Below are 12,086 nucleotides of genomic sequence, written 5' to 3'. Positions count from 1 at the left end.
AAAAAAAAAAAAAAAAAAAGAAAAAGAAAATCCTTGAGGAGAAGGAGTATCTGCCTGAACAGATTTTTAATGTAGACAAAAAGTGCTCTATAACAGGAAAAAATAAAAGCCACAAAGGACATCTATTAGTAAGGAAAATAAGCGAACACTAGGATTTAAGGCAGGAAGGGATAAGCTAACTCTACTATTTTGTGCAAATGCAGTTGGGATTATGACCATGGCTGCCCTTATCTATAAAGCTACTAACCCCTGAGCCTTGAAGGGAAAAGATAACAGCTGCCAGTCTTTTGGTTTTACAACAAGAAGGCTTGGACAGTGAAAACCCTTTTTCTGGATTGGTTCCATCAATGCTTTTTGTCTCTGAAGTGAGGAAGTACCTTGCCAGTAAGGGACTGCCTTTTAAAGTTCTTTTGATAACTGGACAGAACCCTTGGCCATCCAGAACCTCATGAGTTCAACTCCAAAAGTGTGTAAGTGGCCTACGTGACCCCAAACATGTCTCTAATTCCGCCTCTAGATTAGGTTGGGGGGTCATAAGGACCTTTAAGACTCATTACGTCTGGTACTCTGTGGAAAGGATTTTCAACGCTATGGAGGAGAACGCCAGTAGAACATTATGAAAGTCTGGAAGGATTACATCATTGAGGATGCCATCATTGTTAACAGATAAAGCATTGAAAGCCATCAAACCTGAAACAATAAATCCCTGCTGGTGTCCAAATGTTGTATACAACTTCACAGGATTTATGACAGAACCAATCAAGGAAATCATAAAAGAGATTGTGGATATGGCAAACAAACAAAAAAAGTGGAGGTGGCGGTAAAGGGCTTCAAGATTAGGAAACCTGGAGAAATTCAAGAGCTAATAAATGCCACAACAGAGGAGTTAACAACTTGATGGAGATGAGTGCTTCCAAACCATTGCCAGATGATGAGGAAGAAGACATAGAAGCAGTAGTGCCAGAAAACAGATGGACATTAGACATTCTGGCAAAAGAGTTCCGATTATTCAAGACTATTTTTGACTTTTATGACATGGACCCTTCTATGATACAGGCATTGAAACCAAAGCAAACCCTTCTATGATACAGGCATTGAAACCAAAAAATTGGTACATCTTTGTACATTTGGTACATTGACACACATCTGTTAGCATTGGAAACATTTTTAAATAAATGAAAAAGCAAAAAAGAAATTATAGTGTATTTACATAAAGTTAGATGGAATGTGCCTGCCTCTTCTGCTTCCCTTTCTACCTCCTACATCCCCGCCATCCTTGAGGTAGCAAAACCAGCCCCTCCTCTTCAGCCGACCCAACATGAAGACAAGGATAATGATCCACTTCCACTTAATGAGTACCAAATAGATTTTCTCTTCCTTATGAGTTTCTTAATAACATTTTATTTTCTATAGCTTACTTTATTGTAAGAATACAGTATATAACATATGCAATATGTGTTAATCAGCTGTTCATGTTATTGGTAAGGCTTCCAGTCAACAGGCTATTAGTGAAGTTGGGAGAGTCAGAAGTTACACACAGATTTTCACCTGCATGGGGGAGGGTCAGCTCCCTTAATGCTCTCGTTATTTGTGGGTCAACTATATTATAAGCATTTTAAATTGTATTAACGTCTCTTTACTATTTGATGCCATTTTATTTGTCTCCTTACTTTAGATGTTTATAGTATATAAGGGACTGTCAGTACATGATATACTGTCTCTTTAAGTCTGTGGAACAACTTTGTGTATTTTTTTGTTTTAGTAAAATTATCTTGATTTTGTAACCAGAAAAAAAGCTATTTCTGTTTTGAAAAGTATTGATTGTATACTTTGAATTTATTTACAGACGATTTTTAAATGTTTTCTTGTTTTTTAGTTTTATAAAGAAAGCCATCTAAATTACTTCAGACATACGTTAATATAAAATTTTAGGGGAAATTTGACTTGTGCTGATGTTTTTTAAGTAATTTTCTTTTCTGTTTCAAAATAGGTAGAAAATCCATTAGAGGAAGCCGTTAAGTTCCTTATACCTCTTAAGAACCTTGTTGCTGATAACATTGACACTCATCTGTTAGCATTTGAAATATATTTTAGAAAAGGTAATAAATAGTTTGAATTCAGTTTTTAATCTTTAATTATATTTGTGACCATATTCAGTGTAATCTTTGTCAGTTAGTTCTATTTTGTTTCTTAGATTTCCATTTCAGCCTTCTACAAAGGCTCTTTTCCTTGGCTACTCAAAACTTAACTGGGTAATAAATTAGAATAGTACTATCAAATCCAGTGTAAGAATAGTTTGAACAATCATACAAATCGTCTACCTGAAGCAATTTTTTATGATTTTCAAGCTTTTCTTTAGAAAGCCATAGTTGACTTTGATAGCCAGAGTCAACTTTAAATTTTGCTTAAGAGTATTATAAAAAAGGTAGCGTTTTGTTATTGGACTTAAGTGAGACTAACATAAAGTGAGGAAAATAACATGTAAGTATTAATGCTCTTACTTTTGTATTTTTTCTGACACAGGCAAGTTTCTGTTAATGCTGCAGTCTGTCAAACGAGCTTTTGCCATTAACAGTAATAACCCGTGGTTACATGAATGTTTAATTAGATTTTCTAAATCTGGTAAGTATAAAAAAGGCCCATATTTACATTTATGAATTATATCATTTCTAAGGGGAGGCAATTGTTAAATCACTGTTGATCTGATAAATATTTGATAACCCTGTCTTTGTGAAGTAAAAAGCCCTGATTTGTATTTTCATGATACACATACTCTGATCATGGCCCAAGCTGTCAATGGGATGCCACTGAGAGAAGCAAATATAAGTTGTTTTACATTAAGCTGGTGGACATTAAAGAGATTTGCAATAACGTAAAGCAAAATAAATAATAATAATTTACATAGTAGTTAAATGAACATGTGTCTATAAAATAGACATGTTACCAGGAGATGGTAGAAATGAGTGCATTTGCTAGGATGTATTTATATTCCAAAGGAACAATAATAATTTTACTATGTAAAATCAAGTTTAATAATAAAGGTTTTTTTGTTGTTGTTTTTGAGACAGTGGAGTGCAATGGCATGATCTTGGCTCACTGCAACCTCCACCTCCCGGATTCAAGCGATTCTCCTGACTCAGCCTCTTGAGTAGCTGGGACTACAGGCGCCTACCACCATGCCCGGCTGATTTTTTTATTTTCAGTAGAGATGGGGTTTCACCATGTTGGCCAGGCTGGTCTCAAACTCCTGACCTCAAGTGGTTCGCCCACCTCAGCCTCCCAAAGTGCTAGGATTACAGGTGTGAGCCACCGCGCCCGGCCATAAAGGGTTTTCAAAAGGTTTTTTTTTTTCTTTTTTTTTCGAAGGACAGATCAAAAAAAAAAATCCAAATGTTTTGTTTTATAGTGTCTAATCATAGTAATCTTCCAGACATTGTGAGCCAAGTTCTATCTCAAGAAATGCAGAAAATATTTGTCAACAAGGATTTGGAAAGTTTTAATGAGGATTTTCTGAAACATAATGCTACCTCTCTTCAGCATCTACTTTCAGGTTTGTATGTAGCCCCCAGGGTTAAAATGCTTATGGAAAAAGTGAACAAAGAGAAAGTTTTGACACCCCCAAAATTTAAAGCAAATGAACAGTACTTACTGTGTGTAAGTATGGGGAGAGAAATGCGGACAACTTTAATGTTATGTTCAATAATAGGGGAAACAGTGATGGATTCATAGGATGTAATATCAGATTTAAAGTGATGTTTATTCCAAGGGTTTGTAATAACGGGCAAATACTTTTATAATACATGTGCAGGATTGAACATACAATGTAATCTCAACTGTGCATGGGAAAAAGGCTGAAAGGAAGTGTCTACGAAAGCTTTAATGTTGATGTGGGGTGTGTGGTTATGAATGATTTCTTTTTTCTTTTCTTTTTTTTTTTTTGAAATGGAGCCTCACTCTGTCACCCAAGCTGGAGTATATTTTTTCTTCTAATTTATAGGAGAAATATCAACTGTGTTTTATTTTTTAAAATTTTACTTTGTTTATGAATATGCAAACATTTTCCTGTTTTTCCCACCCCCACTTTCCTCCTCTGTGACAGTAATTTATTCCTTAGATGTTTTATTTTAGAATATTTTTCTTTTTTCATAGTTTTTTCATAGTTTTGGCTTTTTTCATAGTTTTGGCTAAAATACTGATTGATATCACAGGGCAGTCCATATTTACATTTTGAATTTTATTTCTAAGGGAAGGAAGTTGTTAAATCAGTGTTCATCTGATAGATGTTTAATAACCATCTTTTTGTGAAGGGAAAAGCTCTGATTTGTAGTGTATTTTCATGATATAAATACTCTGATCATGGCCTAAGCTATCAATGGGATGCTACTGAATAGGAGGTAGGAAAGAAATGTCACACTTGGCTCTCATGAGCTGGTAGGAGTCAGCTCCAGCTTACCACTGATTAAACACTTAAAACCATATTTTAAGTCACTGGCCACTTGATACCATATAAAATGCAAAGTATAGGTGTTTATTCATTTTGAAATGCCTTGGTATTTCAGGTGCTAAAATGATGTATTTTCTGGACAAGTCAAGGCAAGAGAAAGCAATTGCTATAGCCACTAGACTGGATGAAACTATAAAAGATAAAAACGTAAAGGTAAGATTTTTTCATTGGCTGATTTATGCTTACACTGTGGTCTAACAAAACGTGTCTTTACAGCATAATTCTTAAATAGGCCTTCAGAGTTGTATCTGGATGTTCAGAGTTATGCCTGGATGTGTAACCTTAGGCAAGTTATGTCTCTTAGCTCTATCAGTTATGAGATGTGTAACTTTAGGCAAGTTATGTCTCTTAGCTTCTTTTTCCTCATTTTTAAGATGAGGGTGAAAATACTGCTGCTCTCACAGAATCCATGTAAGAGTTAACTGAAATAATAAAACGTGAAGTGCTTAGTGCCTGGCACGTTGTTAAGTACTCAGTAAATGTGAGCTATTGTTTTTAGTAAAGGACACTTTGATTTTTAGTGATCACAGTTTTAAAAGATTCTCTTTTTCAGTTACTGGAATTTTACTGCCTTTTTCAGGGTTGATTTTTTAATGTGCCTTTTTTGAGGTGATCGCTTGCTGTGTAGATTGCAAGGCGTTATTTTAGACTGAGGCAGCTTTCTCAATTTGATTAACACATTGCATCTTTTGATTAAAGTGGTTATTAACTGCGAGCTTATTATTTTTAAATAATTTGTGTTTTCCCTTTGTTTCACTAGACATTAATAAAGGTTTCTGAAGCACTGCTTGATGGCAGCTTTGGGAACTGTAGTTCCCAATATGAAGAATATAGGATGGCCTGTCATAACCTGCTTCCTTTTACATCTGCCTTCTTGCCTGCTGTGAATGAAGTCGACAATCCTAATGTGGCACTGAACCATACAGCTAATTATGATGTCTTGGCAAATGAAATTTGAAATCTCCTAGAAAGTAGACTCCTATAGACTCAAAGCTGAATTGAGATCAGGGTTTCTTTTCCAGGGTGCGTTTTAATACATGTATGAAATGAAATATTTGGTTAGGATTTTTAAATGGCATATTCTGTAAGCTTATTTTATTCTTTACCTGACCTGCCAATTTACACAACCATCTGTTAAAATTACCTGTTTGTTCTTACATAGTTTTGTGGTAGCTGTCGCTTCTATATGATCATTTCTTACTAAGCTAAGTTGTATACAACCCCACTGTATTATTTTCTTTAGATTCTGATTTCAGGATCTGTGCTTTGATTCTTCGTCTGTTTGTTTTATTGTTTATTTGCTTGCTTTTTAATTAAAGCGCATCAGTTTTAAAGTGTTAACTATATGTTAAAAACAATATGGAGGCTGGGCGTAGTGGCTCACACCTGTAATCCCAGCACTTTGGGAGGCCCAGATCAGCGGATCACCTGAGGTCAGAAGATCGAGATCAGCCTGGCCAACATGGTGAAACCCCTTCTCTGCTGAAACTACAAAAATTTAGCCAGACGTGGTGGCACACACCTGTAATCCCAGCTACTCAGGAGCTGAGGCGGGAGAATCGCTTGAACCCGGGGGGTGGAGGTTGCAGTGAGCCGAGATCACGCCACTGCACTCCAGCATGGGCGACAGCGCAAGACTCCACCTCATAAAAAAGGAATTCTTCTTGGCAGATACTGAAGTTTATTTTAAAATTTAATTCGCCCTTCTTTTCATTGTAATATTTCGCAGTTTACTATTTCCTTTGTAGTATTCATGAAAATTGTATTTTCTGGTTGAATAGGGGTACTCTAGTTTTATGTAGATGATTTCAGAATGTGAAGGCTGGTTTGCCTGTCGGTCATGGAAATTCACTGGTAATATTGTTGCATCTCTCTCCCAGTCTTAAAAGCCCACAGGCAAGAATTAATGCTTTCTTAACTAAGTTATTTCGAGTGTTAGCAAGTAGCTTATACTGAGGTATGCTTCCAGGGAGCATTATAGGGCCGAAAACAAATTAAAATGAAACGTTCTTATTCTTATAGCCATGCATTGACCATTAAATGCATTTTTATATCTCAGCAGAATGAGATTTGAAACTCATTAGTTTAACTATTAAAACATAGTGTTGTTAAACAGTATTTTGGGGGGGGGGGCGGGGAATAGCTTTTGTTCTATCTTGTACAGAAAACAGTAATGAAATCACTTATGTTCAGAACCTTGTAAATATGTCTGTAATATTAATGCTTCCCTTTATTAAGACAAATATGCATTCAAAAAGGGAGATTTTATTTAGACACACGTTTCCTTTCACCTTAATCTATTTAGATTCATACTTATTGCGACAGGAAAAACTCACTGTAAAATAATGCCAACCTAGATAATGCTATAATAAATTATTTTGTACACAGTTGCTTATTTATGTTTATGTTTGTGTTTTGTTACTGCTTCACACTACCAATATTTTCTGCAAAATGTTCTTCGAGGAAGTAAAAACTTAATCACCTTAATCTTTTCAAGTTTTATAAAAAATGTAATTCTCAGTAACCACCTACCCAGTATATTTTTGTGCTGCAGTAGCTTGTCGTTTAGTATTTTAATAATTTTGTAGCTACAGATGATCATTGGCTTAGAATGGTTTAAGATTTTTCAACTCTACCATGGTGCAAAAGTGATATGCTTCAGTAGAAACTGTACTTCGAGTTTTGAATTTTGGTCTTTTCCTGGGCTGGTGATATACAATACAGTACTTTTACATAAGATACTCAATATTTTATTATAAAATAGGCTTTGTGTTAGATGATTTTGCCCAATTGTAGGCTAATGTAAGTGTTCTAAGCACATTTAAGGTAGGCGAGGCTAAGCTATGATGTTTAGCTGGTTAGGTATATTAAATGCATTTTTGATTTATGAAATTGTCAACTCAACAACAGGTTTATTGAGACATAACCCTAGCATAAGTCGAGGAACATCTGTAGTTGATCTTTGTCAGAAGTATCCTGACACATACATAATTCATGTTACTTTCAGCAAAATGATATTTGTGTAAAATATGCCACTCATAATGTGGAAATTGTGCTTTCAGCAACAGCCTTTTAAAAAGTATTTCATTGGAGCCGTTTAGAGTTTGAGAGTTCTGGGGCAGATGCAGTTGAGTTATGAGTAGTAAAATTTGAGGTACACGTATGGGAGGCAAGGTAAAGGGATACAGAAATTAGTGAAAACAGTAGTGTATTGGTCAGTGTATACTGATTCTGTTCTTCCTGTCTGCGTTCTACTTTGAGTATAAAACATCATAAACCTGGGACATGGGCAGCAATCTTCGTTAGGATAAGGAAGGCAGGGTGTGTCGTGTCTCTCCACCCTCCGTCTTCACCATTCCCCCAACCTTGGGAGAGGCCTTTTTAGTTTCCAGAAAGTTAAAGGAGAATAGGCCAGCCCCAAAGGAGAAGCATTTGAAAGATAGACACTTAGAGAAGTCTTTAGTCTCACAAGAAGAAAGTTTGTTCCAGGTGATCCAGTCAAGTTTACCAGAACAGATAGGAAAAGGCACAAAGATTCCAGGCATAGGGTGATAATTTAAGAATTTGGCCTCAGGTTTTCTGTGATTTGTTTCTTGAGGAACTGAATGAATGTAATGGGCAGAAGTCTACAGAGTCAAGAACCATAGTAGATCTTGGATTGAGTTGTTAGCTAGAACAAGGGCCAGCAGATTTTCAGTAAGGGACCAGGCAGTCAATAGGCTTTGAAGGTCTCATACTGGTCTCTCACAATTCAACTCTGCTGTTGTACTGTAAAGCAGCCTAGCCAGAACTAATGGGTGTGACTGTTTACCAATACAATTTTATTTAGAAACATAAGCTATGGGCCAGATTTGACTTTCAGGCTAGGCTGTAGTTTGTGGACCCTAAAGCTACAAAAGTTTCTGCAAAGTGAAATACTAGAAATACCTGTGAATTCCATTTTTTTTTCCTGCCTAAAGCCAGGATGACTTTTATGTATATATTGTAATCCAAGCATCTTGACACTTTTGCTAGGTTATAGGACTCTCCTTTTGTTCAGTATGTTGATCCTAACAGTGTCTTTCATGTGCAAGGTACTTTTCTATATGTTAAGGATTACAGGTGTTTTGCTGAGTGCCTTTTACATGCCAGGCAGTTTCCTATATGTTGAGGATAACAGTGAAAAATTTGACAAAATCACTGGAATTGCTCACATTCTATTAAATTGTGATAAGAAGGAAAGAATCACTCAGTCTGTTGAGTACTTATATTTCAGACACTGTTCTAGGTATGACAGATACAGTAATGAAGAAATTAGGTCCTTATTCTCCTGGGATTTATATTTCCAGTTGGGTGAGAGAGGGAAACAAATACATAATATCAAGCAGTGATCATTTCTGTGAAGATAAGTCAAGCAGAGTATGAGTATAGATAGTAACATGGTTAAAGTGAAATTCAAGAATATCAAAAGTCTAAAAACAACAGAAGAAGATTATTCTCTAAGAGAATCAGTGACACCAGATTTCTCTGAAGCACTGAACGTAAGGAAATGGAAGGTTTTAGGCTGGGAGCGGTGGCTCATACTTGTAATCCCAGCACTTAGGGAGGCTGAGGTGGGCAGATCACCTGAGGTTGGGAGTTTGAGACCAGCCTGACCAACATGGAGAACCCCTGTCTCTACTGAAAATACAAAAAATTAGCCAGGCGTGGTGGCACGGGCCTGTATTCCCAGCTACTCGGGAGGCTGCAGCAGGAGAATCACTTGAACCCAGGAGGCGGAGGTTGCGGTGAGCCAAGATTGCACTATTGCAATCCAGCCTGGGCAACAAGAGTGAAAATCCTTCTCAAAAAGAAAAAAAAAATGGAAGGTTTTTAAAAAGCATTGAAGAAAATAACTTTGAGTTTTAGATTTAAATCCAATTAAATTAGCTTTAGACTGTGACAACACATTAAAAATACTCATGCATATGAATCTCAGAAGATGTAACATACCAAGATCTTCATGGAAAATACTTTTGAAGCAATGTTAAATACAACAAATAGAAAATAAGATGGCAAAATTCTGATGTAGCACTAGCTACAATAAACGTTAATTAGACGTTAGCCAATTAAGACTCAGATTCTCAAGCTGTATTAAAAGTTCTTTACAAGATGCATACTTGAAAGCAAAAATTGAAATAAAAGAGTGGCAACATAAGGCTGATATGAACTAGAATAAAGTTGAGGTAATAGTCCAAATAGAATTTAATGCAAAATATGACACATTATACACTGGTTTTAAAAATACAACAAAAACCAAAAGATACAAACCATCGTCAACTTACACACACTTGCAACCTCAAAGTATATCAAGCACCAGCCTGGGCAACATAGCAAGATCTAATCCCAGCTACTTGGGAGGCTGAAATTGGAGGATCACTTGAGCTCACAAGGTTGAAACTGCAGTGAGTTGTGATCGTGCCACTGCACTCCAACCTGGGTGACAGAATGAGACCATGTTTCACAAAGTTAAGTATATCAAGCAAAAACAGACAACTGAAGACAAAAATAGAAATGCCAACAATGTAATTGAGGATCGTAATACGCCCCTTTCCCTCTCAACTGGAAGATAAAGCAGACAATGAAAAAGCAGAGTAGAGTTGCTGAAGAGTACAGTTAGCTTGAGCTAGTATTTATACAGAAGTCTACACAAGCTGGGTGTGGGCACAGGCACCTGGAGTCCCAGATAGGAGGCTGATGGGGGAAGATTGCTTGAGCCCCAACAGTTCAAATCTAACAAGACCCCATCTCTTTAATAATAATTAAAAATAATAAAACCTCTACACAAAGAGTGATTGAAAGAGTTTACTGTTTTTAAGTAGGATGGTCCAAGAAGGCCTGTCTAATGAAATGAAATTTGAACAGATATCTAAATGAAGCCAGCTTTGCAGATCAGATATTTAGGAGAAGAGTGTTCCAGAAGGACTGGGAGGGGCAAAGGTCTTGAGAATAGGTGACCTGGTGGCAATATGTCACTTTTCTTTTTTTACAGCTTTATTGAGGTATAATTCATATTCAAATAACTGCACATATTAAATGTATGCAATTTGTTAAGTTTGGACATATGCAAACACTGTGATGCCATCACCACAATCCAAGAAAGAGACACATGCAGCACCTCCCAAAGTTCCCTTGTGTCCTTTTTGTTGTGGTAACAACACAACATGAAGCATTCTTTTTTTTTTTTTTTTTTTTTTTTTTGAGACGGAGTCTCGCTTTGTCGCCCAGGCTGGAGTGCAGTGGCCGGATCTCAGCTCACTGCAAGCTCCGCCTCCCGGGTTCACGCCATTCTCCTGTCTCAGCCTCCTGAGTAGCTGGGACTACAGGCGCCCGCCACAGCGCCCGGCTAACTTTTTGTATTTTTTAGTAGAGACGGGGTTTCACCGTGTTAGCCAGGATGGCCTTGATCTCGTGATCCACCCACCCTCGGCCTCCCAAAGTGCTGGGATTACAGTCTTGAGCCACCACGCCTGGCGCATTCTTAACACTTAAAAAATTTGAAGTGCCTAATATAATATTGTTCACTATAGGCACTATGTTGTTTGGCAGATCTCTAGAATTTATTCATCTATAGCATAAACGAAACTTTAACCCATTGAACACCTCCCCACTTCCCCCACTCCCAACCCGTGGCAGCCATTGTATTCTCTGCTTCTACGAGCTTGGCTATTATAGATAACATCATGTAAGTGGAATGATGTAGAATTTGTTCTGTGACTGGCTTATTTCACTTAGAATAATGTCCTCCATGTTCATCCATGTTGGCATAAATGGCAGGACTTCACCCTTTTTTAAGGCTGATATTCCACATATTCTTCATTCATTTATCTGTTGATGCATACTTGGGTTGTTTCCATATCTACTATTGCAGGGTGTCTTTTTTTTTTTTTTTTTTTGAGACGGAGTCTCACTCTGTCGCCCAGGCTGGAGTGCAGTGGCACAATCTCGGCTCACTGCAAGCTCTACCTCCTGGGTTCACGCCATTCTCCTGCCTCAGCCTCCCGAGTAACTGGGACTACAGGTGCCTGCCACCAGGCCTGGCTAATTTTTTTGTATTTTTTAGTAGAGATGGGGTTTTACCATGTTAGCCGGGATGGTCTCCATCTCCTGACCTTGTGATCCTCCCACCTGGGCCTCCCAAAGGGCTGGGATTACAGACGTGAGCCACCGCGCCCGGCCTGCAGTGTGTCTTTTTAAGTTCCTTAATAGGCAGTAGAATGAAAACATTTGGACAGTAAATTTCAGTAACTAAGAAGCTTAGTATAAGAATTACAATGGGATTTCTCTTTCCAGCCAGCGCCGAGCGATGGGCATTTCTCAGGACAACTGGCACAAGCGCCGCAAAACCAGGGGCAAGAGAAAGCCCTACCACAAGAAGCGGAAGTATGAGTTGGGGCGCCCGGCTGCCAACACCAAGATTGGCCCCCGCCGCATCCACACAGTCCGTGTGCGGGGAGGTAACAAGAAATACCGTGCCCTGAGGCTGGACGTAGGGAATTTCTCCTGGGGCTCAGAGTGTTGTACTCGTAAAACAAGGATCATCGATGTTGTCTACAATGCATCT

At 37.7% G+C, this 12,086-nt stretch overlaps 1 protein-coding gene and 1 pseudogene across 3 annotated transcripts in view; both read left to right on the top strand.

Annotated features, from left to right (window-relative positions):
- NAA16 (N-alpha-acetyltransferase 16, NatA auxiliary subunit) overlaps window positions 1–12,086 on the top strand; it is a 74,815-nt gene extending 62,729 nt beyond the window's left edge. Inside the window, exons 16-21 of one of the 2 annotated variants that reach the window (XR_001881131.1) lie at window positions 1,991–2,099; window positions 2,524–2,622; window positions 3,407–3,550; window positions 4,560–4,657; window positions 5,265–5,527; window positions 11,816–12,086. Coding sequence is in view for 1 of the 2 variants with exons in the window: in XM_017850205.1 (XP_017705694.1) it covers window positions 1,991–2,099; window positions 2,524–2,622; window positions 3,407–3,550; window positions 4,560–4,657; window positions 5,265–5,462 (648 nt within the window). In the remaining variant the exon portion in view is untranslated. Of the gene's footprint in view, window positions 1–1,990; window positions 2,100–2,523; window positions 2,623–3,406; window positions 3,551–4,559; window positions 4,658–5,264; window positions 6,900–11,815 lie in introns of those variants that run through there. The other variant, XM_017850205.1, reaches the window with a different exon arrangement.
- Window positions 11,816–12,086, top strand: part of LOC108514111 (40S ribosomal protein S8 pseudogene) — a 49,712-nt pseudogene continuing 49,441 nt past the window's right edge. The window contains exon 1 of the transcript XR_001881105.1: window positions 11,816–12,086. The product of XR_001881105.1 is annotated as a 40S ribosomal protein S8 pseudogene (transcript).

This window comes from Rhinopithecus bieti, unplaced genomic scaffold (genome assembly GCF_001698545.2).
Source record: "Rhinopithecus bieti isolate Rb0 unplaced genomic scaffold, ASM169854v2 scaffold_32955, whole genome shotgun sequence".
Classification (NCBI taxonomy): domain Eukaryota; kingdom Metazoa; phylum Chordata; class Mammalia; order Primates; family Cercopithecidae; genus Rhinopithecus; species Rhinopithecus bieti.
Note: the sequence above shows the minus strand (reverse complement) of the source record. Positions and strands in the feature narration are given on the sequence as shown.